Below are 27,233 nucleotides of genomic sequence, written 5' to 3' on the forward strand. Positions count from 1 at the left end.
CATACATTGGAGAGCCAGACAGTTTCCCCCTTTTGGAGTTTGTTTGTTTTTGTTTGATTTTTATCAATATTTCTCACATATTTGCCATGATATTCACACTTATTTGTCTCCTTTTGACAGTTAATGTTTAAAACATAGCAGATTTTCTTTTAAATGTCCCTCATGTTTCCCATAAAAGTACCAGTGAGAGTGCCTTTTGTTTTTATGCTCCTAAACTGTGGAACTCACTGCCTCTGGATATTAGAATGGTGAGTTCTCTCAGTATTTCTAAAAAGGAAATTAAACACCTATCTTTTTAATCTGGCTTTTACTTTGGAGCAATGTTATAGCCTTGAATCATATGTTTAAACATTATTTATATCCCTTGTATGCATTTTTATTTTTTACATTTTATTGTATTCATTTTGTTCTTATGTGTTTCAGTTTGTCATGTGAAGCACTTTGAGCTGCTTGTTTGGATGAAAGGTGCTATATAAATAAAGATGAGTTGAGGCTATAAACAATCCAGTGCCTGCTTGAACAACTTGAAATACCTTCAGTCCAGATGTACGCAATGGGGGCTTCATCACCACTAGTCATAGACACAATGTTTTTAGTCAGAATCACCAATTTTAAAGTTATTTTGTAACATATTTAATTGTAATCACTAACACTTTCCTTATCTTTTTAGAAAGCTCCCTCATGATGTACTCTAGTTCAACCTTAACCTTATCACAGAGTCTCATCCGCACATCTCTGACAGTCCTCAGTCCATAAAATAAAGCTTTGTAAGATTCACGAAGCAAGGATTTATTTGTTCTATTGACTTGCTTTACAGATGTTTCTAATTAAGTGGTAAATCATGACAAACAAGATACATGAATGCAACATTTCACAACACCGGAAAAGTCCATTAGCTTTATTTGCAAAAGCTGCTGGCTGGTAAACAGCGTTATGAAATCTAAACTTTACACTGCTTCAATATGCACCAGCCTCCCAATGAAGTACAGAAGTTAAGAAACTCGGCTCAAAATATTTTAGAAACATCCCAACATCGGCTTGTTCATTCAGAGCTGCAGCAAAGACCGGCGACAAATGTGCCTTCACAGCTTCCGTGTCCAAAAATCAACTTTAATACGGAAAGTTTGCCAAAGAGATATAAAGTTTGGATTATTTCTCTCCTTCATGCACTGCTGATTTCAACACCGTCACAACCTGCAGAGGCGCTCCAGAAGGAACTCTATAACAAGCCTCATTCTCCGTTGGATCAGGCGAATGGGGATGTACCCCACCGAGATGCACACAGCACACACACTGACTAATCCCTCGAAGCCCACGCTAAACCTCCAAAAATGCACATGCCCAAATATTAATCCATGAAAACCTATATTAAAAAAAGACTGGTTGTGGATAAAGTTAGTTACTAATAACACCAAACACTAATCTTTCAGAAAAGAGCCCAGAGATATAAGGGAGGACAGTGAAACCTGTGAAACATTTAGTGACACTCTTATCCTCAAATAAAGCAGCAGGAGTGTGCTACCACATTTCTCTAAATCGCTTGTGTCAATGGAAGTGCTAAAAATATTCCCGAATTAGACAAGCAAGAGGAGTTACACATGAGACATTAAGGCTGAGCTCTGCAAAGTGTCAGTGCTGGATTTGCACATCTTGTAAACATATTATCTTTCCATTTTAAATTGAACTTTTGTTACATCTTTTTTGTATGTTTCTTCACTTGTGGACTATTTTTACTTTTTAAATGTTTTTAATTGTTGCTTTTCATAATTTATTTCTTATTTCCTCTTCACACATATTTCCTTGCTTATTTTCACGCTTTATCTATTTACTTTACTTTTACTAACTTTACTATTTGCTTAGTTGTAAAGGCAGAAACACATGGACAGATTTGATTAATTAGAAAGCATTACTTGTCTGCAGAGACATGGCCTTTATTTGGATGACATTTAAGGTCTGCAACTGTGGATTTGCTAACCCCGTTCGTGTTCATGGGGAGAGATTAAAGAAGAAAATGAAAGAAACCTCTTAATAACAGATGAAAGAAAATTATGATGCAGATGGTGTATTGAGACCAAACTCCTCCCCAGTTGAGTTGACTCAGCACTGTTGCTTTCATGTGAAAATATTTGAAAAGTCTTTGACCATCTGTTTGAATTTGGAGGAGGAGCAGGCTTCTGCAAGACTTCATAGAGAAAATTTATAATTTTAGAGGGGCTACTTAAATGTTCTTGTTGCGGTAAAAAAAAAAAAAAAAGACCAGTATTGGGTTGCAAGAGCTATTTATAAGTTTGTGTGTAAAAGTCCCTCATAAGGTCAACTACTAGCTAGTTTCGAACTAGTGATTCACTAAATCAGGTTGCACCATTAAATTAAAAATATCTTAGACTTTAGTAACGTGTAAATAGTTTTTTAAAAAAACATCTGTGGTGTTGTCCAATCGAATGACTCATCTATGTAAACAAAAAGTCACTGTAGCGTCACAAGCTATAACACACAATATATTAAACTGACTGACAATTATTTCTAAAATGTATGCACTCTCTTGTTTTATTCATCTATACAATAAAGGAAATGCGCCAGTTAAGACTTAGTAGTAGTAATGTAGTTTAGAGTAAGAAGAAAATTATGCTAACTTAAATTGATGTCAGTATGTGTAGCTGAAAATCATCTTTTAAACAGCATTCAGATCAGGTGTCTGGTCAGATATGTCACATCTCACATTAGCTCTTCTTACTTTACTTTGTCAGTTTGATCAGTGAGCTCACAACAGTCACACCTAGCAGGGTGTAAATATTTAGTAACAACTGCAGGGTAACTTATCTCACTTATGTTATAACTAGGCTTCATAAGTCTGAACTCATGAAGAGCTGGTGCTGGGGGTATGTAATGTAAGCAGGAGGCTGCTTCAAGACTTCATAGAGAAAAAAAGTAATTTTAGCAGACCAATAACATTATTATGAATATGACTCAGATTCAAAGAAAAATCTTTTAAAAAATCTTTAAAACTCTAGTGGGAATGTCAAATGAGACTCATGGGAGAGGATGCCATTTAAAATGAAAAATGTCACCTTTAGGCTCACTAAAAAAGCCAGTGGACTTGAAGCAGAACAGAAAGAAAGATAGAATCAGGACTTTTTGGGACTGCACAGAGGGTCTTCACCTGGTGGAGGACCCTGCTCCTGAACTCATGAACCTGATCTGAGCTTACTAAAACGGGAAACTGTCACATTTATAAACAGACACACAGGAGAACAGGAATCTTAAGGGAAATGTCAAGGCTTTTCCGCTCACTTCTCTTCCTGAGGAACATACGCCAAGAGCTTGGACCAGGGTCATGTTTACAACTGTGCTACTCTGTGTCTGCCAGTGTGTGTGTGTGTGTGTGTGTGTGTGTGTGTGTGTGTGTGTGTGTGTGTGTGTGTGTGTGTGTGTGTGTGTGTGTGTGTGTGTGTGTGTGTGTGTTACCTTGGCACTGCTGTCAGAGTGGCGTCTGGCACACGCTTGGAGCTGACTCATCCAAAACTGCTGCTCCTTGCCATCGGAGGCTGCAAAGATACACAGAACGAAAATAAATTAATAAAATGAACTTCCTTTACACACAAGACATTAAGAATAACCAATAAATCCTGACATGAGTTCAAAGTCAGGTCAATATGCAGTTATAAAAAAAAGCCATCTGCCTTAAAGTGTCTCCACATCCAGCGATGTTGTTTGCCATTCAGTTCTCATTACTGCACTTTGATTTCCATTTCCACAGATTAACTTTTAAATTATAGGAGCACTAAGTGAGCTGGAGGAACAAGATGCCAGTAATCACAAGATTATTTTAAAATTTCAGTCTTTTCGCAAGAAGATTATTTAATAAACTGTCACAATTTTAGCATAAAATGACTGTCTGAATGCCTTTCAGGGGCTATTCCCACAAGGAATGAAAGGTAGAAGAGCAAACGCTGAATTACTGTAATTTTTGAGGACATTGAGGTTGTGTCCTTGATATGATTCAACAACCCGGGAGGAATTATACAGGTAATAAATAAACACTGTATTTGATTGGCTGTTTTAAGTACTTTTAGACTCAAAATATTCCATATTTGACTATTTCTAGACACATAATAAATGTACTGTTCTCAGACAAAGAAGTCAATTCTTAGTAGAGTAGAGAAGGCTTTGACAGATAATTTTAACCATAATGTTGAGTAATAGAAAATCTATTTTAATTTAACAGTTGATTAAAAAAAATAATAATTTATTAAGAAAATGAAAAATTAAATCAAATGAAACTAATTTCGATACTTTCCTTTTGGGATCTGCTCTGATATTTCTGAGTGAGGCAGAGGGGTGAATTAGGGAGACTTGGCCTCATGTGGAGCAGCTTCTAATGATTATTTTAATTTTTTATCCAATTAATTGCTCAGGTTATAAATTGTTTTAAAAACACTGAGCCCTAGGTGATATCTAATCAACAGTCCAAAACCCAAAGATATTCGGTTTACAATTATATAAAAACAGCAAAGGCAGAAATGCTCACATTTAAAGAGACTGAAATCAGAGAATAACAGACGTGTTTGGTCAATAAATAACCGATTGGTTGACTAATCGATTGTTTCAGTTCTAGACTCATGAGCTCCTAGTATAGAGAGGTCTGGACAAAATACTGGTAGCTGTAAAAACACAACTCATATCTGTTGCACCCTCCTGTAAATATTTTTAGCACCAACATAATAAGATCATGTCCAACCGGCTGGAACCGATACAGTGGAAAGTGTTTTGACCCCAAACATCGTTTACTGAGAGGAAAAGTGGTGAGAGGAGGCAGAGACACAAACCCACACATACATAGAGCATTTAGGGCAGGTGGTGGGTGCAAGCGGTTTCAAGGGCAGTTTTTTGGGTGGAGGGGTTTTAGTGGGTTTCTTGCAAAATCCCTCTGTAGTTGTTTTGTCATTTCAAGACATTCTCCCTCGCAGTGCACATGGTAGTTTTTTTTAAACAAGCCGAGTCTTCTTTTTGCTACAGCCAGGCGTCGGTTAGCTTAGCTTAGCATAACCACTGGAGGCTAGCTGAAAAATCAAAGTGTAAACACGCCAGGCTATTTGTTTCCCCCTTTTTTTGTGTTAAGCTAAGCTAACTGGCTGCTACTCTAGCTTCATATTTACCGTAAACACATGAGCGTTATCATCTAACTCTCTGCAAGAAAGAGAGTAAGCGAATTTCCCAAAATATCAATACTTCACATGCAGATTATAGAGTGCATAACACGATCAGGGAACCAGCGTAACCATTAGAGAGCAGGTTTTAAAGGGGAATGAATGAGTGTTTTTGATTGAACTAGTGACTGCCTTGACTTTCTCCCACAGAGATCAATAAAGGAACATCTTATCTTATCTTATCTCAAGCTGTGATATAAAGTAAAGTGCTAACATTTGGACAAAGGGCGATGAAGGCTGCATATGATTGAGGCATCAGTGAGGATGACCTGCTGGATGTCAGTGATCTCATTTGCAGCCAAATGATTATTCAACTTGCAGACTGTCTACCTGACCAATTGATCCTGTTACCTTCTGAATGATGTCCTCAGGGCTGGTATCACATCTGAACCTCTTCATTTTCTCCTCTAGATGTTAAATTGAACATTCGGTATTCGAGAAACAGCAGCAATTCATTTGCGATTTATTTTGCGAGCAGCACAGGAAGCAGCTTGATACTCTCCGCATGCTTGTGGTTTTCCCCTTGGCAAAGAGACAATACAGCCTGTTATCTAAACACAAATAGCCAGCTGAAGCCCAGACTTGCTGACTAACACAGCGGGCTGCAGCCCTTCCAGCTGAAGGAGACGCTGACAGTCTGCTTGTGCTGACCCGCTGCAGGTCAGACTGGAAAAGAATATCCTTCTGATCCCATTTCACTGACTAATTATTACAGAACAATGTCTTTGATGGGTCTGATAACATTGAGTTTATGCTGTAGGTCAATGCCAGCAGGAGCACCAAGAGAGAAGAAGAGTGACAAAAGATGGCAAATTAATGCACCTGATTTTAGATTTGTTAAAATGACTGTATTTCGTGATCCTGTTCTCCAAAAAAGCATCACTCAACCTTGAATTATTGAGTAAAATTGTCTTTAAAATAGCTTTAAAAACTCACCTAAAATGAAGATCCCTCTCAGTAACAAAGGGAGAGGTGTGTGGCAGTTAATCAGTACACCTGAGCACAACCTTGTTTAAGGGTGTGCTTGATTTTGTAACACAGTGTGATCAGTGGTCAGATAACTATTAAAAGTTCTATATCAATGGCAACTGAAACTCCCCCCCCCAAAAAAAACAACACCCAAAATCTCTTTCTTTTTAACAGATACACCAGATAGCAAACACTGCCATATACACATACACATAACTTAATCTCTTTATTAACCACAGCTGGTAGTGATTCAGTTTACATGCACACTTAAGCTCATATAGTTTAATTTTTAATTTTATCAGCTGCTCATGGGCATGCTTTAAACAGCAGTCTTCTGTGTTTTATGTTTTGTAGACTAAACCATTCACCACGGCCTCATCACTACATTGAGTCTGTCGCTCTGCAGTTTCCTGACTTCCTCCTTTTCCCCAATCATGATTACTTACATTGTATGGCACCGGCTGAAACGACCGATGCTGTCGGTTTCCTTGGCAGGACAGGCTCAAAATTAAATAGTAACAGTCACATAATTAGTTTCAACCCATACAGATTTCAGTAATATCTGGATATGAATCACCTGTAATGACTCATCAGGATTATTATGTTAATATATTTACAACTGAACTGTGTAGAACTAAAAAATGTCTGTTTTTTATTTTTCAGCGCCAATACAACTTTTTCCAGTTCAAGTGTTTCAATGCCAGTGTTTCCTTTTTCTGTTCAGGTTTTGTTTTTAATGCCAAATGTAATTTTCAATGCCAAAAGTCACTGTTCTAGCATCTGACAATTTCCGAGACAAGCTGACAGTCACACTTTTTTTATGTGTGAGGGTTTGAACTTTTTTATTATTCACACTACTACATTGGTCACTCGTTGAAAGGACATCTGAGTGCAACTCCATTAATACGTTTGAGAAGAGACTGTGTGAAAATGTTATCCTCATTTTGGGTGAGAATGTTTTTTAATCACATGTTGTACACTCTGGTTTGAAGCATACTGAAACCTTTGATCCAGTAATGTTTAATAGAATTAATTAAAATTAAATTCCGCTCTGGTTGTCAGACAAGTATTTTCATTATGTTTCTTCTGATTTTCATCCAAAGAAAAGCTTTAAATGTGGAAATGAATGCAGCACTCTCCCTATTAGCAACTGGATGAGGATGGATCGCTTTATTAGACTAATAAGGAGCTGCATCGCCACCAAAATGAAACTTTAAAATCTTCAGTTTTTTTGACATGCTGATGGAAGTTATTTCAGCAAACAGAGAATTCAATTTGCACTTGTCAGTCACTCGCACCGCCGACATCTGCCACAGTCATGAGAACACCTACAAAAGGCCTCTTTAAGTGAAGAAGCAGCTCTGAGAAAATGAGACGTTCACAGAAACCCTTGACGAGTGCAGCATTTGAAACATGCTCTCCCACTGGGGCTGGCTGCTCGCCTCTCCAGAGAACAGAGTATTCATATAGAAACACCTGTGCAAAGCTATCTTTCTCCAGAAACACCAAGTAACAACCTTCCCACTTATTCCCATTGTCATCGTCCACAGAAATCACTCACCAAAGGAGCCACTTACCCAGGGAGTGAGCAGGCGTCTAAATCAGATATTTTTCTCTGTGATATGCACAAGCTTCAGTGTGATTAAAGATAATTAGTTGTCTGTATTGAGCACAGCAGTGTGTGGCTATGCTAATATGCACCTGTTCATATGGTGACGCAAGAGACGCACTTAGCTGAGAGCAGGACGTGCTGTTCTCATTCAGGGAGAATACTATGATATTGATGTACATTTCAAAGCTGGTTTTGTGTCACAAGAGCTGCAGACTTGGAGGTGACAGGCTGACAGCTCTATTCATTTGATGAATGCACTAGGTTTGCGCTGGAAACAACGAAATGAGAAGCTGGTCTGTCCGCCCATTTAAAATGAGCGACAATAGCTTGTTTAGAGAGAGCAGGAAGTGATTTTCTACACTGCAAGCACTATCACTAACTCTCTGATTTCATTTTTTGCATCGTTTGCGGTTGCTCAAATCGATCAAACTGAGAAACCACAAGTAGCTTTTATCAAGTACCAAAAGTTGTTGTTCGTAAGTTTCAAAAATGCAAGAAATTGACAAAAGAAAAATGTCATAAAGCCCTTTTCAATGAGGAACTGAAACCATTATATTCCATCTACGCCACCAGACTGACTCTGGTGTTTTAACATGGTAGTTTAGATCACTAACAAGAAAACACACAATAACACAAACTAACCGATCAAGGCACCGATTGACCTGCTATTCCTGTGTTATTTGAGCTTCAATTGCTGTTTTTATCACAGGAGTCTGGTGGCTTTAAAGAGAGCCATGTAACAGAAGTTTTACAATTCAGCTGCAAAAATTGCTCCTCTGTCTCACGTCCAACATATACTGTGATTGTATGTTTGTATCTTTCTCTGTGATACCTTTTAAACTAGCACAGCACAGACATCCCTGCCTTCCTGCCCTTCCATCTGAATTTCATGCGTCATCGGAATCGCTTCACTGCAAACAAGCTATAGACTCCCGTCCTGGCCTGTGTCCTATTTAAATGTCAATATCCATCCCAGAGAGACAGCTGAACGATATCCGAACACTACTGGGACAGAGAGAGAGAAACCTCCTTTCAATCATATCAACACCATCATTGTCTAATTGCACCCATTTTAATTACAGCATTGTGAAAGATGTTACTGGTTAAGATAATGCTAAGTCTGAGGATTAATGATTGGGACCAGCAGTTAGATTTGATTAAAGTGCTGGGAGATATTATGAGCGAGGCACTTTAAACATATATTTCAAGAAAATGGACATGCTGACAGGGACTAGAGAGGTTAGAAGAGTAGCCCAGCAATTACAGCAACCAGCCTCTCCTCATCAAAATGACACAATAACCCCAGTAATTATTCGCACTAAATCAGTAACACCATATTATCTGCTAGGAGATAATTTGTTGTAATTTCAGGTTTAACTCTGTTTAATTGGCTTTTAATAGCTTTTATTCACTCCAGATTCAGACTGTTGCACCTTACGTTTGTTGTGATGTGTTCATCGTTTATGCAGTATAGCAGAGGGGAATTGAATGTCATATTTTAGCAGAATAAGTGTTACTTTCCTGTGGGACACAAACACTACAAGGAAGGCGGAGCCTGAAACATCCATGTGTATAAGTGACCTGTTGCTATTGACTTTTTGTTCTTGAATTAAAGCAACCTTTAGGACTACAAGAGATAAAGACAACAAGTACAGACTGTTTCTCTGATTATTTTGCCTGCTTACCTGTTTCTACTCTTTATGCTAATCTAAGATAATTGTCTACTGGCTTTAGCTCCAGTATTTAGCCCCTGTATTTGGCATACAGACAGTGGTATCGATCTTCTTATCTAACTCTCAACAAGAAAACAAGGATGTAAACGAGGATGCTTTGATGAAACCGTGCAATAACTGATGTTAATCTGAGATGCAAGACAATAACTGTTCACTCACTGACAGTCACTCTGGATAAACACACTGGCAAAAAATGTCAAGTACACAGCTCACAGTAGTCATGGAAATCATATAAATAGTTTGCTGTTGCAAATAAGAGACATATTTTGGCAGATTTGTATTGAGATATGATCTTGGAAGCTTTATAATAATCAATCATTAGGACGGGTTCAGCATCAAAACACTGCCACAGTATTGTTTTAATTATTATGATGCACCATAAAGATTGTGTCACGCATTCTAATCAGCCAGTTTGAAAGCTGTGCTGAGCATAACTTGACCCTTTCATTGGCTGACTGTCTCACTGCAACATCGTATGATAAATTGCTTAATTTGCCATCTGCACATTCAGACATGATTAAATTCCCACAGCTCTTCACCTTTGTTCTGCAGCAATACACAGGGCACTACACTACAGCAGAAATACTGCCTTTATATTCCTCTGCTCTAGCAAATTACACTACTTTGCAGCTGTGTTAGATGTCACATGAAAGTCCCACAATGCCTTGAAGTAGACATTCTTAGGAAACATTAAGAGCTGTGATCAACTGTTGCATAGAAGACACCACAAAGCAAGTATATACAAATAATGGTAATGCTATCTTCTTCATTTATATCATCTAGCAAATAATACATTATAGTAAAATTGGTTGTGCTTTCCATAATAATGCTAGTATGCAAAACATAAATTGCTGTGTTATAGTGCACTAACCCAATAATCACCTATAATTTACTTGTGAGGCTACTAGAGGATAGCTACTTGGATAAATGTTTTGTTAAAAAATCATTTCCAAAGTCAACAATGAACTTTTGAACTGAATAAATAATGTTTTAATTGTATCTACAAAGAGAACTGTCTTTGATTACGAGAATTATGAATACATTTTATAAAACTGGAAGAGTTTTCAGCCCAAACAACCTTGCTTGTATGTTGCCTGAATCACTGGCTACTACTTGAAAAAGATTTCTGGTAATGAATCTAACTGAAACACTGAAATTGTGCCCTTGCTTCTGCAGCAGCTACAGATTCTGTGTATCCAGTATCTTCTTATACCAGTCACCAACAGGGACATGTGTTCAGAACCCTCTTGTGAAAAGGTCTCAACCTGAGAATAAAGGTGGCATTTAAAGCTTTAGACACCGACCATCCGTGAGATGATATGCAGTTTATACATTACTCCAGACTGAACCTTCAAGTTACTCTTTTTCAACCCCAGGTTAGGCTTTCAGGGATTCCCATGGTAACCAATACTGGATCTGAAGCATACCGGCTAATCTTAATCACAGACTGCTGGGCCACTTTGTACCCTGCTGTTTGAGCAAATTGAAGTTTTTGAGCACAAATGCTGCTATTGAACTTCAATTAATAAAAAAAAAATAATAATAATCTTAAAAATCTTAATAAACCTGTTTCTGAAGTGGCGTACTTGGGGGGGGGTGTTATTGGCACCAGTCACACCTACTAACCTTGGGTTTGTTTGGCTGAGCTGCACCAAAAGATTGCTTTTCTCTCTCAATGACTTTCTTGATCATTCTCGACTCTCACCGAGGCGTTGGAAATGGAAATACCGCTGCCTGTGAGCTACTCAGCCCAACTTCTCCTTCTCTGTGGGATCATTGTTTCCTCTTAGCTCAATACACATGGATCACTGAGTTATTCAGGGAATATAGGCCAAGTTATTCTGATATCCTCCCCCTCGAGAGTGTAAGGGGACATTCCAGCGGCTCAAGTGGAGCAACAGTAAAAAGGAGTTTCTCTCGCTTCAGTGGATACAGGTCACTGAAAGCAAAGGCCTTCAACACAGTGACCAGCTACAGGCTCTTTGTCTGGCACTGGGTCTTAAAGCAATATTTCACTATGGTGCAGACGAATGCCTCCTGAGCTGAATTTTCCACTGTATATACAGTATATCCAAGGTTTTTAAAACCTGTACATGGACATGGGAGGCTCTTTTCAAATTCCTTGGACAATAAGAATGAGAAAATAAAATAAAACAAGCAAATTATATATACTTCTACATTAGATACTTAAGTCTTGACAATTATTTTGCCCCCTAAAAGTATATTTTTTTTATTATGTGTCATAATATCAGGATCTTCACGGCACTTTAATTAACCTTTCTCTTAAAATCCTTTTGCCTTTGTTTTTTATATATTTTTATGATTTACAAATCTCTGAAAGACTAGGTTCCCTTGAATGCAAGTACAATGACAATGAAGTTGAACTGAATTAAATTCCGGTTAACTGATTAAAGATTTGGTCTATAAAATGTCTCTCACAGTCCAAGGTTGAAGCTTATTTTTTCTGAGCTACAGATATTCAATTTACAATCACATAAAACAGACAAAAGCAGTAAACCCTCACAACTGTTTTTTTTTGCTTAATAAATGAGCATGTACTTTCCAAAATTGATATTTACTTGGTAGTTGGGATTTTAGATGGGTTTTTTTCATCTTTTCTATTGTCTTGGACTCATTGGTTTTTGTTCTCAGACTTCGCCATTGGTCTTGCCAAATATTCTAGTTTGTCTTGACCGAGACCAGCAATTTATGTTTTTTTCTCCCTTGAAGCAAAATCATTGATGAAGCATGCCTGTGCAGAAAACAGGGGTTGGTCTAATTCAAAGTCCATCTAGAATGAGCGTTGATATTGACCAAGTGCTAACCATGGTAACCAGGCGGCCTATGTCACTTATAATCGTATGCCTGGCGGCCAAAACACATCTCATTGGCAATGGCAAAAGCAATCTTAATTCTTTGTCTCTATCTTCACTATGTCTCTCTCATTTATATAAATAAAGCTTTACTTACTTACATCAATCATCCATCTTAAAATACAATAATTATAGAGCAGCTTTAAGAGTAAAAATCTGCAGCTTTAATTCAGATTCATCAGATGCTCTCCATAACCAGCTGTTTAATGCATTCACAAATATGCTGAACGGAAAAAAGTTCATTCATAACACCCCAGTATGTGCTCTGCACTCCAAGTGACTCCAACATAACACACTCCACTCAGTGTTTGCACTTTGCCATATACGGTCAGCCTGAGGCCGGCATGAGGTCATACCTCTGAGTTTGTACAGCTCTCCATTGACAGAGTTTACAATGAACATGTGCGGAGCCTCGTCGCTCGGGGTTACAGAGGCACCGATCAAGGGCAGGGACCCACGGGGCTTCTGGCTCTTCCCCTGCTCGTTGACAAAGTAGTGCAGCTGCCCCAACTCTGGATCCAACACAAAGTACCTGCATGGGAGGAAAACAAATACAGAGAGAGGGAAGTTAGGAAAGTAATGGGCCAGAGAGAAAGATGGGGGAGAGGGAAACAGAAAAAGCATCGTTATCATAATTTTTGCTTTATGCTCTCATTATCGCAGCTTGTTTACAGGTAAAACTTTTTTTTATCTTCCTTTTGCGCAAACTTTTCAGGATGTGGGAGACAGAAAGAAAGTGAGGAGGAGGCCTATGAATGAGTGTGAGATGAGGCGTAAGAGAGGCGCCATAAAAACACACAACACCCTTAAATTTCTCACCTCCCATGCAACAACGCCTGCAGGATATTATTTACCACAGCTCTCTTCACACAAGAATCGTTAAAAATATCCCTCCGTGCACATTAAGGCCTGCTTTCGCCGACATCAAGCCGGCAGCTCAATTCCAAATTACTCAAGGTAGAGATTAGTGCGGTCATCTTGAGCAGAAACCACAGCTCGAGGCATGGAAATTAAACCCCACATTTTCCCGTTTGTGATTAATGAATCACATTCAATCACAGCGTAATTGAATCTCTGCCTCACTCATCGTTGGCTCGAAGATTCAAACCCAGCCAGACACATAACCTAAGACACGGAAAAGCAGACGCGTTTCATTTCCTGTGGCCAGAAAGGATTGTGTATGACATTCAAGAAAACCGGCATGTCTGCTCTGCTTAACGCTTTGTTCTGGTAGTTCAACACAGGCCAGAGTGGCACTGGGTGGCTTTGGCTGACCTTTCCATGTTTGTGTACAGTGGCCTGAGGTAACAGCGCTTGTCTTTGTCCTGTCTTCTGGTTCAGCACGGCCCTGTATCGCCCTCTTTTCCCTGAGATTCCCCGTGTTCACAATCAATGTTCTCTTTCTACCCACGATTACAGAAGCTGCAGTATTGATCAGCCCTTTGCCGAGCAGCATTGCTCTCAGCTCTCACAGCTTTTGCCTCATCCTATTGCCACATTATCGTCTTATGCGACGAGTAAAGAGATTGAGAGAGGTCACCTGTCCACTACAGTATCTCCCGGCTGTTGTTTTTTAATAGGTTTCTCATAGATTTCAAAGAACAACAACAGTTCACTTTGATCTGCCCTCATGCTGTAGTTTCACACACTACCACTGTCACTCTTTTCATCTGTAATCCCTTATCAACAGACCATCACAACTTCCTAAAGTACAGGAAGACTGGCTTCAAATGGCTTGTTCTCTCTGACCAACAGTCTAAACCCAAAGATTTTTACAACATTAGACAAAGAAAAGCAGCCAATCTGCACAATTGAGAGGCTGGAGGTAGGTAATATCCAGGTTTTACACAATAAACAAAATAGTTGTAGATTAATATTCCATCCATCGACTAATCAATTAATTATTTGACTAATCATGTCAGATCTAGTGTCTGTACATATCTAATGTTTGAGTCCAATTAATTCATGGTTAGACATATCTAGGACAACAACTAAGAATTATTTCATTATTAACTAATATGTTTTAATTTCCCATATGATATTGATTTTTTTATACACAGCCAAACAGTTGCATAGCTGGAATTAGTTTCTTCTACAATAGAACATTTGAAAAACAACTCTTTGAATACTTTTTTTCAGTATTTTATGTCAGTTTCTAGTGTTTATACAACAATTTTTAAAATATTTAGTTTTGGAAAGGAAGCAATATTACAATATTAGATTTTGACATATCTTTCTTTATTTTTAAGTTCTGTTTTTACTATGTTTACTATATAACTGTTTACAATCTGGGGCACCCTGGTAGCTCACCTGGTAGAGCTCACGCCCCATGTACCGGAGTACTTGCTACAGCGGCCATGGGCTCAACTCCAACCGTTTCCTGTCACTCTTCAGCTGTCGCTTTCAACTGAAGGCAATAAAAGCCCAAATAAATAAAAATGTATATATTAAAATTGTTTTTGTTCTGATTTCTTTATACATTCCATCAGTTTGTGGGCTAATAAAACCCTTCAAATCAAAGACTTAAGTATATACATAAGGAAATTACAATGCTTTTATATTCAATGTTCTCCTGACAATAGAATAAGCCACTATAATATAGATAGGATAGGCCCAGTCAAGCAAACCACCAGAATCTTAAATATTTATCTATAATTTTTTGGTCATACTACTTAGCAATACTATAAATACTATTAAATGTTTTTATTAAATGTATATGTCTATAAAATGTCAAAGAATAGTTGAAATGGCATTCACATTTTCCAAGAGCCCAAGGTGACATCTTCCTGTTTCTTATTTTGTCCAACCAACAGTGCAAAACCCCCAAATGTACCCTATTATATTGATAAGGATAGAAAACAGAGAAAAGCAGCAAATCCTTACATTTGAGAGGCTGCTACCAGCAAATTTTGAGCATTTTGACTTTATCTATTATCTATGACTTTATTCATTTAGTAAAACAGGTTAGGTATCAGCCAGACATGACTATTCCCCAGTAAATACAGTTTCTTTGTCAGTGTCACTGTGAAAATGTATTTCCACTATCAGTTACATTCCTTCAGAGCAAGCCGTCAGCTCGGTTTTTAGTGCCACAGCTATGCCTGGTCTCATGTTACCTAACATAAAAATGATTCCAATGAGTTTTATGCAGTGCAGTATAGAGACTTTGGGGAAAAGAGAGCAGTGGCTCATCCATGCTAGCAGTGTGGCTCTAACGTGGGTCTGGAAATGAGTCCACTACTTTGGTCGAGACTCAAATATCTTGAGGATGGATTGCCATGCAATTTGGTACAGATATCCGAGGTGCATAGTGGATGAATCGTTTTCATTTTCCTATACTTTGATTTAAGAACAAATGTATATACAATTAAATGACATTCTCCTCAGCCTCAGCTGTGTTTGGTACTAATTAATAAATGTTAGCATGCTAAACTTAGATTAGCTTCATCATTGTGAGCATGTTAGCATTTAGGTCAAAGCACCACTGTACAGCTTCATTAAGCCACTAGCATGGCTGTAAACTGTCTTGTTTTTGATTAATCATTTCTATATATAGTCTATGAAAGGTTCTCTGAGCCTACAGTGACATCTTGAAATTGCTAACACTGCAAAACACAAATACGTTCAGTTTGCAAATATGTAAAACAGAGAAAAGCAGCAAACTCTAATATTTTAGGATTAAATCGTAGTTGATTAACTAATATATTAATCAACTAACTGTTCCAGCACTTGAAAACTCAAAGTTATGTTATTTATGATTACGAAAACACTGTGAATGGCTTCATTCTTCAGATATGCAAACATTAAGAGGACAAAGAACTCTGTTACTCCATCCTTCACATCGTGCATTTTCCCATGAACCTTCTAGAGTTCCCCAGAGAGGATGCAGTGAATACTGTTCTCTGAAAATTGATCCCCACTCAAAGTCTTGCCCCCTTCCACCAGGAGAGCTGGTGATTTATGTCGACCACAGCCAACCAGGGAACAATCTGCCTGCGTCAGTTTCTATCCAGCCATCTCTTTTTCTCTCTCACACACATACTGAGCTGTATATGAAGTCTTATCCCCTGTTCAGTCAGCAGAGTGGAGGCTTTTACCGTTGACCCCTCCAGGCAGTCTTGCCTTTGCAGCGAAACCACAATGCAGACCTTTAACATGATGAATGGTGCTGTATAACAAAACCTTGGGCTTTACATTCAGCCTCCTGTGTCAGAGCAGTGCTGATAACAACCGACCTGTGAGGCCGCAGACTCTCTCAGCTCACAGTGAACTTCTCACCTTTGGAAGCACGAGGCAGCAGCAAAATGGGCCAAATGGAAGATAATGATACAACAACACTAGGGGGACGTCAAAGTTACTGCACATTACATTGCTTAAAAAAAAAAAATCAGTAAATTTTCTATCAATTCTGGTGAATTCGTTTCAATATTCAGTTGTTTTTCCTCAGCTAGTGAATATTCATTACTGTCAAAATGCTAAACTTCTAAATAGCAGGCTGGACGTATCACTGAGAAGTTGTTGGTTGGTCTTTTCTTGTTTTAAAGTGTAGTGAAACAAGCAGATGTTAGCAGAGTTTGAGTTTTGTGCTGTTTCTTTTATATTTGTGAGTTGTTTTGTATTTTAAAGGCCTATGTAGGGACAGGCATTGCAAATGAGCTTATGTTATACATGTGTTGGTGTGTGGCATTTGTTCATGCTACATATTTGTCCCTGTACAAATAAACAATAAAATAATGGGTCAGATTAAAGCAGACAAACATAATATCATGATAATACAATAGAAAACTCTAAAGGCGCGCTAACATGCTCACAATGACAATGCTAACATACTGATGTTTAGCAGGTATAATGTTTACCATGTCCATCTTAGTTCAGTATGTTAGCATGTTCAAATGTGTTTATTAGCACAAAAGATGTAGTTAGTTAGATGAAAAGTTAAGGAATCACCAACATCAAGTGATCACAATTAATCTTGAGGAGGACATGAAGGTCTGTGGCAAATTTCATGGCAATCTATCCAACAGTGGTTTACACATTTCTACTAGACACCCTAAATATCAGCCTTAGGTGGCGCAAGAGGAAAAGTCAAAAGCGGATCATCAAAGTCATTAGGATTCATCCTCTGGGAACCACAAGTGCAGCAATCCATCCAATAGTTGTTGAAATACTTCAGTCTGGACCAGACTAATGGAGGACTGACCGTCATTACCATAGAGACACAGCGATAGTGTGGCTAAAAACTACTGGACCGTCCATTTAAAAAAGAAATGGGAGACATAATCAAGACTGGAGATAACTGAGGAAGACTGGAATGATATATGAGAAAGCACCAGACAATGTAAATGCAAAGATGAGATGATGAAAATATTGGAATAGAAATTGATTAGACATTTTACAGCCTGGTACAAAAAACAGTTTTGGTCTCAAAAGCTAAATTCCCTATTCATGACAACTGTAGGAGTGACTTATTATATAACTCACCTGTTTATATTCTATTAAGGCTTAAAGCTATGCATAATTAAGGGCTGTTGCCACGTAGCCACAGGTAGGTGCAGACAGCTGTTTTCTCCAATGTGTGCTCCACACACGCTCCACGTATTTGCCCATATTTTGGAATTAGCCGGCAGAGTCAGGACTGCCAAGATATACGACGACTGGAGCTGACCACACTGAGCTTCACAACGGCTCTTCAGAATCCTATGGGTAACGTCACTGAGTCTACGTCCATTTTTAATCATACAGTCTATGCCCTCAACCCAAGGATGACATGACTGCAATTGTCAATTAAAGAAACTGTATATAGAAACTGACCTGTATCACAGACACAATACGTAAAATACTGGGAAAACTGCACTATATACGTGCTTAAACAAGTACGCTGTTGTATATAGATGGCAATACACTATTTATCATTTAAAAAATAAAGGTTTCTAGTGAAGTCTATCAGGATTGTAAATAGTTTAATCAAGATTAAAACAGAGTTAGATGCATTCTCAGGCCTATTTATAAAGACCTGTGCTTTTTCAAGTATAAAACACTAAATATAACTTCAGTGGCTTTTCAGATTTTTCATCAGAAGTTATCCCTGGCTTACAGATATGAAACATAATCACTTATCCACTCAATAATAGACATCTGTAACAACAAAGAGCTTTCAGATACTGATCCATTTTTTGCTGATATCATTCAGATAAATCACCACTACAACAATAATAACACTGTAAAAAGAGCTTAGTGAAGCACATTTATCCATATCAACAGAAACACGGCCATTTCCTAATGCCATTAACATTGAGACCGCAAAAAATAGCTTGTCAGCAAAATTTGCATCTCCTTCATGCTCTTTTGGCATTTAGATCTCAAAAATGCTCCGAGGAATGTCAGACCAGCAGGAAAGCAGTAAATCACTCTGGTTATTGGCAAGAAATGTGGATTTATACTTGTTAAGTTATAAAATGTGCAGTGCTGTAGTGTCACAGGGGTTATGTAAAGCCAACATCTTATAATCACATACTGTCATGGGAGAATCTGCATTAAATATTTTTCAACCACTATGCGGCAGAAAAACTAAGAAAACAAAGAAACACAGGCCCATTGACGATGTGTTTCTGGCCATGTGACAAATTAAGTCCAATATTCCAGGGTTTTAAATCACAGAAAGTTAAAAGTTGGTAAAAGCTAGAGTTGAGTGGAATTTCTCAGTGGATTTTAACTTTACAAAGATTTGATTCAATGTTAACCACAAAAATATCACTGATGCAGGTTCAAGTCTGAGCTGCATAAACTGAGCCTGACAGTTACTTCCTGATATTGGAAACAGCACTTTATATTTAATCTAAGGACCGCTTATTCGCTTGCTTCAGAGCTTACAACTGTATCACATGGTCTTCATCATCAGATTGAGTTCGCTCAGTTGACATTGAATTGCAGATACTTAAACTTTCCATCATCCATGTTGTCTCCAAGGTAGAAAGTTTCAACAGCCACAGTTTCATGGCAACTGAGCAAACTACTGACTACTAAAATAGACAATAAAGCAGGGTATGCTTTAGGGCATGGCTACCTTGTGATTGACAAGACTCAGCTCAAACTGTCAAACTAGGCAGCACTGATCAAATATGAATGAAGATTCTGTTAATGCATTGCCTATTTCTTGCTTAAAATCATTTCAGAAACATATTACTTTTCTTTTAAAAAAAAATTTATTGAAGTTTTCAACAAAAACTCCCAGGTTTGAGCACATATTCCACACTGTTATGAAATACACACCAATATAGTACTGTAAAAAAAGAAAAACCCAATAAAAAAAAACAAAACAAACAAAGACAGTGATGACAGTAATAAAGTGAGACAACCCTCCGCACCCATCCCCCAATGCCCACCCCCTTGGCTATCTAAAATAAATATAAAGCACAGTGTCTACAAAAAAGAAATAAGACTAACGTTATAGTTATTTCCATGACGTAATGTCTGGTGTTATTTTCCACGCCAATTGCGGCGTTAGAACACATGTCATGCAATGTCGTTTGGGTCCCCAGGTCTAATAGAAATTGTTCTCAGAGCCACTGACTGAGAATCGTAACATCTCCAATTTAAAGGCAGGACATTATGTCTCGAAGCCACTGACAAAGTTTGGGCAAGGCAGCATCCTTCCATTTTAGCAAGATTGCGCGTCTGATGGAGAGTGAGGCAAAGGCAACCATGCGGTGCTCTGCAGGTATGAGATGAGTATTGTCTCCATCAGTAACGCCAAACGGAGCTAACAGAGGGTCTGGGTCTAGTCAGAAACATATTTCAGTGTACTGTTTAGCTGTAATATGAAAACGAGCGTGACCAGGCGAGCCGCCAGTGTTTCCTGCAACAGACGAGTCGAAACTGCACAGCCAGTGAGAGCAACTCAACTCGCAGTACGTCACCGCCACTGGCTCCTAAAAAAAAACGTTATAGGTTACACTACAAACCAATGAGTGACGTCACAGTAGGTTCACACTCGGAGCAAACTGGAAGTGATGATAAGGACACATTCAGAACAAATGAGTAAGTGGGCCTTGAGCTGAGATTGTTTTGTCTACTCCTACAGCAACCTTGATTTTGTAACTACCAGCAAACCAAATGCAAGTTCAGGCCACCTCAAAAAACTCCTAAAAGAAGGAAGCAAAAGACTAACCAGATTTTTAAATCAACAAGAAGTCAAATACTCCAAGTTTTCTCTCTCTTCTGTGCCAGAGAGACACCCACCAGAGCCGCATTACCCCGACTCACAGCTTTGATCAAAGAAGCACAGCAGTGCTCCTTTCCAGTGAGCACATCCACAAAGAAATGATTCATCCCTCACAATGTACTCCCCACCCAGCTGACCACTTAGGAAGACATAAATTTAGAATCTACACATGTAGCAATCCTCGCAGATCCAGCATCGTATTGTACAAGACATCTGAAAAGGAGAATTTGTCCTCTGCATTTAACACATCCTAAACACTAGGAGCAGTGGGCAGCCTCTGTCACATAAAAATAGTGCCGTAAATTGTACAAGGGACCCTCTAACCTGGTGGATTATTAAAAAGATTCATGTTTACATTAAGAATTGAACCTACTGTGTTTACGCTAAACAGTTACAGGTCAGATGATCCAAGCTACATTGTAATTATACAGCACAGATCCGATGTGGCCATACCTTCATGGCGTCTCTAAATCACCTACAACAGAGCAGATATTTCTACTTGGACCTGCCCTATCTTCCAACCCTTGCTATTTCTGCTCTTTTTCTATTTCTGTTGAAGTGTTGAAGTGATGAAGTATGTACCGGTCTCTATACGACTTTCAATCCGCAGAGCCCAATACGCTGCACAGCAGGAGAAAGCTTCCTAATCCATGAGAGGAGCAACAAACACTGGTGGGTGGGGTCCTGCTACAGCTCCTGGGAAGCCGGCTGCATCCCAGCCCCATACATCGAACAAATACAGGTGAACACAACCTTCTGACTTGGATTTTTTTTTCTGTCAGTTTAATTCAAGTGAGGTTCACCAGATGTTGACCAGATCTTTTTGCACAAACTACCAAAGGCTGGCCATGCAAGACTAACAGGATTAAAGCTTCATGCACCAGTGGGAAAAGGGTATTAAAAAACAGATCAATCTCTGGATTTTATGAATCGATATGAGATCATCCAAATGAAGATTTGCATGCAAATACTTACATATGATGCACAAACACTCAACAGTAGACTAGATTATGATCTAATATTAGCGCAATATCTCCAGCATGAAAAGCTGAACACCCCATTTGAAGTTTGAAACCAATTATTATTTTCCTGTTTTTCTTTTTGAAGTCCAACATTATCACCCTGGAAACCAGATCTGAACCACCATCCACAACCAAGCCTCTGATCTGCTCCAGCAACAAAAACAACTAACTTCCACCTGAATTATCGCACACTAACACGGTCTGCTGATGGCATTCAAACCCACATACATGCTGTAGGTCCTGTATTGTACACTGCATTACGTCACAAAAGCTCAACGTCTTACATAGATCTTGTCTGACACAGGACTGTCTTTGTATCTGTAACAAAACACCCAAAGCTCGGAAGGGATGCTTGCATGTTAAATATGTTTTGAGTGTGTATATGAGTGTGAGTGAAAGTACAGCAACCTGGTTGTTTGGTCTGGAACCTCAAGGCTGAGTCAAACTATTAATCTTGAAATAGATTCTCAAGTGAACATCTTCTAGTGCCGCACTTAGCTGATGAATATTCATACATCGCAATGTGAGTGTGTATGTAGTGTATTTCTATCGCTGTGGGGACCAATTTGAATGTTAGACCTTGAGAGTGGGAACATTTTGACTTCTTCACAGGAGGTTGAAGGGACTTGGTTTTAGGGAATTAGATTAAGGGTATGTTTAGGTCTTGGGTTAGACGTGTAGGTGTGATGATTAAAGTATAATTCCAGTTTATTACATTTTAACCGATATCTGAAACACTTAGGGGTTAAAACAGAAAAAAAAAAAACAGTTCACAATTGGTTGAGCCAACACACAGAACAACTGTGCACACACAACTGGGGCAAGTACGGTCGGTCATAGTTCAACTGAGAAGTTGGTCTCCAAACTCTGATGGACGTTTACAGACAATGTGGGTAATAAATTTACTGATTTACCTTAGTTTTAGCTTTCAAATAGGTTTGTTAAAAAGCTGTCTGATCATGTGAGTGTTTGTGTTCTTTGCTCTACTTGACTTCTTCTTACTCGGAAGACCCGCTCAAATTCATTGACTCACACAACATTTCTTCCACAGCTTTTCGGTCATTGATATCACAAGTTACAAAAATTATTGTTGTCAATAATTATATTTGTTTGTTTTACCATAACATGCCATTTGGTTTCCATCATTTTCAAAGATCTAAAAAAAAAATTTTTTTATTAGACATTTATTAATATTATTAGCCAAATATCATATGCAAATGTTCATTGACTTTGAACTTCATGTTAAAACTATCCTCCGTTGACAAGAAGTCTTGAAAACCTTTACATGTTTTTAATAATAATAATTTATCTCCTTCATTTGTTTATCTCCCCTGGTTGTTTTTGGTTTAGTCTACATTACTGCTTAAATATTTGTCATGGACTTTTTACCCTTTTTATTATTGTCTCTTTCATTTTTCTATGTATTTTTTATATTCTTTGTCTGTTCTATGCAATTTCCTATTCACTGAAACTGAAAAATAAAGATTAAACTTCCTGGTCCACCACTGCATCACTTTTTTTTGTCAGTTTTGACCGCTCCCTTTTTTTCACATTGCTGGTCCTGTACTGCCTGCTGTCCCACAAGGCTTTGACAGACGATTTACTCAGGTTTCACAGTAAGAATAGGGTTGAAGACACTACTATGACTTCATTGTTGTTGCAGTATTTCTGCATTCCAGCAGTTAACTTGGATGAGTACTATGTTATCATTACCATTAGAAACCATGGAAAAATCTGAAAAGATACAAAAACCCAAGTTAAAAAAACTCTAAAATTATTCCGAAGGTCAGGTCTAGGGGTTAAGGAATGCATTATGTCAATGAGGGTCCTCACAAGTATAGTATGTATATATGTGTATAGAAACAAAAAATGGCTACCTAGCATATTTTCTCCAACACAAACACACACAGCACCTACACAACATAGCAGCACTTCACACTGACATGGCCACCCACACAGTGGCAGAATTAGCTTCACTCAGGTCTGTTGCCCACCACGACACCGCCTGCCAAACACACAATGTGTTTCTCCATGTGACAACTATTGGAACGTGACCGTAATTACTCCAACACCATCCTCCATAGGCGTACCGCTGCTCCTCCTTCAAAATGTTTCTATATATATTGTTAATGGTGCAGGCACTTAAAGATATTAACTGTTGAACACAGCCTGACAAAGGATGGATTGTCCAGGTTCTTGTCCAGATGGGTTTAGAAAAGGCCTCATATCTGATATATAAATACCTGACCATTTTCATAGCTTTTTTCAGATTTTTTAAGCTATTATACATTTTTTAAAAAGGTCTAGTAAACACTGGGGATGTAGGGACTAGGGACTTTAAATTTAGGCTAGTCGACTAGTCTAAAAGTAAGAAAACACTCAGATAACCGTCAAAATTGAGCACGATTTAAACATTTTTTCAACATTGTTTGAAATAATATTGCCTGTATTTTAACATCCATTTGAAAATGTTAATAATCAAACGATAATAGCAGGATCACGGCGTCTGAGGGATGTTCAGTCTTCTTGCTGGTCCTTGCCGACACATTCAGAATCATTACTGCGTTTTCTGTTAGCATTCAACAGGCGGCTGTTAGAATACAGATATACATGTAGTTAAATAACTAAATCAGTATCATAAACAGGCGATGACTAATCGACTATTGGCTTCATGAAAATCTTTAGTCAGGGACAGTCCTAATAATTAGTAACCTTAAGAGCAGACCTAGTGGTACAAGTAATAGAAGTAGAGAGTAGTAAAGGCAGTAGACTAGTACTGTAACAAATTCAGGTTTGTGTGCTCATAAAAAACATTTAATCTGATCTGATTGCATACTAAAAGAGGCTTTACACTTTTGGGCTCCATTCTCAGGATGTTTTTAGTCAGTGCTCGCTATCTACGAGCTGAAGGCCACGGTGCTCACTCAGGGTCATTGAGCCGAAAGGAATCTCTCCATGAAAGCAAGACATTCACCTTTGGGCACTTAGAAATCGAAACAGGGGACAGGTATCATGGCCTCAAAGAACAAACCGGTCCTATATTACCCTTCCTGCTGGCAGATCAGCTTACATAGCAGCACAATCCTGTTGTTTGCATAATTATGTGCGAGAAGAGATGACAGATAACAAATCCCACATGAACATCAAATGCAATTTAAATTCTTTTTATCAACACCACCTCACTTTTACCTCTTTGAAATGAACATGTCTTTCTTTTCTTTTTTTAAAATCCAGGTATTCCTATGGGTGCATATCAAGATGCAGTTCACTCAGTGCATCATCTGCCTGTCAGTTTAATGGGAGAGCAGGGAGCAGCCATTCTTTCCCTCCACCTCCACCCCCGCCTCTCTACCCCACCCGTTTCACATACACTGGCTTCCAGCCCAGATCATACACACTACAGTCTCAGCTTCTCTGCAGCACCTCTACAGCAACAATGGAAAGCTATAAGTCAGTTATTTTCGTGTGCATATTGTTAAAAAAAAAAAATTCAATCCCAAATCACACTACAGCTGCAGTACAGCAACCCTGCATAATTCATGTTAACTGTAGGCAGCTAACAGGAAATTCGCAAAAAAAAGTACCCCCACAGCCAGATTTCACAACAAGTATAGGCTTGGGTAATATTTTTTAAATTAAAAAAACTCACTCATAGCTTCTCATATAAAAACTCAGTGGTGTCTGAGTTGAGTCAATCGGACAGGGCAGGGAGTGAACCCATGAATGCTGCATGAAGTACAGTCGCACAATAATGCACTGCTTTGATCTCTGAGACATTCTTCTTTATGAGAGCGGTTTTGGTGCTGCATGAGCAACAGAATGTCAGGCGACCACAGGACGCGGGCATGATGTCTGTTTAAAGCTATAAAATAAAGCAATAAGGTCACATCAGTAACCCCAGCTAGATGAAACAGGCACATGCACATGTATATGTTCAGTGAACACAGGAATGCATTTGTAGACGGCGAATACATAGCATTATTTTATTAGGTACATGTATACAATTCAATACAACAGCCCTACAATATGAACATTAGAACCAGAGCTGCAACGATTAGTCAATTAATTAACAGATAAACTATTTTGATTATAGATTAATTGTCTCAGTAATGTTTGCACACAAATATAAACACGTTTGTTTATTTCTCATTTATGAAGATTTGCTAATTTGCTTTGATAATTTATCGGCTGTAATTGACAGGATAATTTATAATAATATAAATTTCCCATTCCCATTATAATTTATGTGGTCCAATAATTATTGTGCATCTCTAATTGAAAACAATAATCATCAGGTTAACTAATGAATACAACTGTTAGCTCTACTTATATCACTGTTTGTTGACAAGATCTCAGACAGCTGTTTATTCAGCCCTGTGGTAGTTTTTCGATGCTGTTGTACTTCGAACCCAACTGATACAGGATGTTTCAGACCTAAAAATTCTGAGCAATATTATACAGCTGTAATAATGGAGCCCTAATGGAGACACTGCTTCTAAATGATCGCAAACATATATCTGGCATTTCTGTGCTGCACTTTCTTCTCACTCACCTGCTGATGCATACACCAACATGTCTGCAATAAGCTAATATCAGTACAAATAAGTGCCAGTATATCAGACGATTCATCGGTCTAGCTCTAGTTGTAATTGAATAGAGCTGAAACCATTAGTCGAATAATAATTCTTAAAGCAAAAATGTCAAATATTGTCTTGTCAATTGGTTATAGTTTGTATTGTGTTTGTGTTCTGCATGTTGTGAAAATCTTAAATAAAAAGACCTTGTTCAAAACAAATATTGTCTTGTCCCAGCTTCTCAAATGTGAAGATTTCCTGCCTTTTCTGGTCTTACATGATAGCAAATTTAATATTTTGGGGGTTCTTACAGTTGATCAGACAAAACGATGTCATCTTTGGATATGGGCACTTGTGGTAGGCATTTTTTGCAGCTTTCTGACATGTTATTTACCAAACAATTGAGCAGTTAAGAAAAAAGGTTAGTTGCAGCCATATATTGGGGTGCATAACACTGAGGCGTGTGTCTAGTGTTTTGATCACCCCTGTTACAGTACATGAGGTGCCATAATATTAGAAAAGGGCAATGCAACACAAGTATAGGACTGCAACTTACAATCAGTCATTGCCAAAAGCCCAAGTTGGACATTTCCAGGTTGCTTGTTTTGTCCAACATGAGTTCAAACCTAAAGACATTCAGTTAACTATTACAGAGGCAAGAAAACCAGCAAATGTTTACATTTGAGATGTTAAAACCAGTTACTTTTTTGGCTCATTTGCTTAAGAAATTACTTAAATGACTGACCAGTTATCCAAGTACTTATTTTTACAGCTCTAAACACAACACCACCAATACATTTTCTAAAAGCTTCAAAAATGACTGTAGAGTTGGGTGAACACATCTCTGATACAATGTCAACCAAAAGTGGACATCATAAAATATAAAAAAGATATAATCAAATACTATTCAGAAGGTATCTGTAAGTTCTATGATCTGATTTTTGTAGTTAATAGTGTTTGTCTGCCTTATTGTCAGTGAAATAGTTCAACAGCAGGCCTACAAGCATGTGTGCACGGTTTAG

At 38.2% G+C, this 27,233-nt stretch overlaps 1 protein-coding gene across 2 annotated transcripts in view; it reads right to left on the reverse strand.

The window, feature by feature from the left end:
- LOC127358470 (oxysterol-binding protein-related protein 10) overlaps positions 1 to 27,233 on the reverse strand; it is a 75,153-nt gene that overhangs the window by 47,117 nt on the left and 803 nt on the right. For both annotated transcript variants that reach the window (XM_051391598.1, XM_051391597.1), the window contains exons 2-3: positions 12,751 to 12,926; positions 3,466 to 3,545 (exon numbers count right to left, since the gene is read on the reverse strand). In XM_051391598.1, coding sequence (XP_051247558.1) covers positions 3,466 to 3,545; positions 12,751 to 12,926 — 256 coding nt within the window. The remainder of the gene's footprint in view (positions 1 to 3,465; positions 3,546 to 12,750; positions 12,927 to 27,233) is intronic.

The sequence above is a fragment of the Dicentrarchus labrax genome, unplaced genomic scaffold, assembly GCF_905237075.1.
Source record: "Dicentrarchus labrax unplaced genomic scaffold, dlabrax2021, whole genome shotgun sequence".
In the NCBI taxonomy this organism is placed as follows: Eukaryota; Metazoa; Chordata; class Actinopteri; family Moronidae; genus Dicentrarchus; species Dicentrarchus labrax.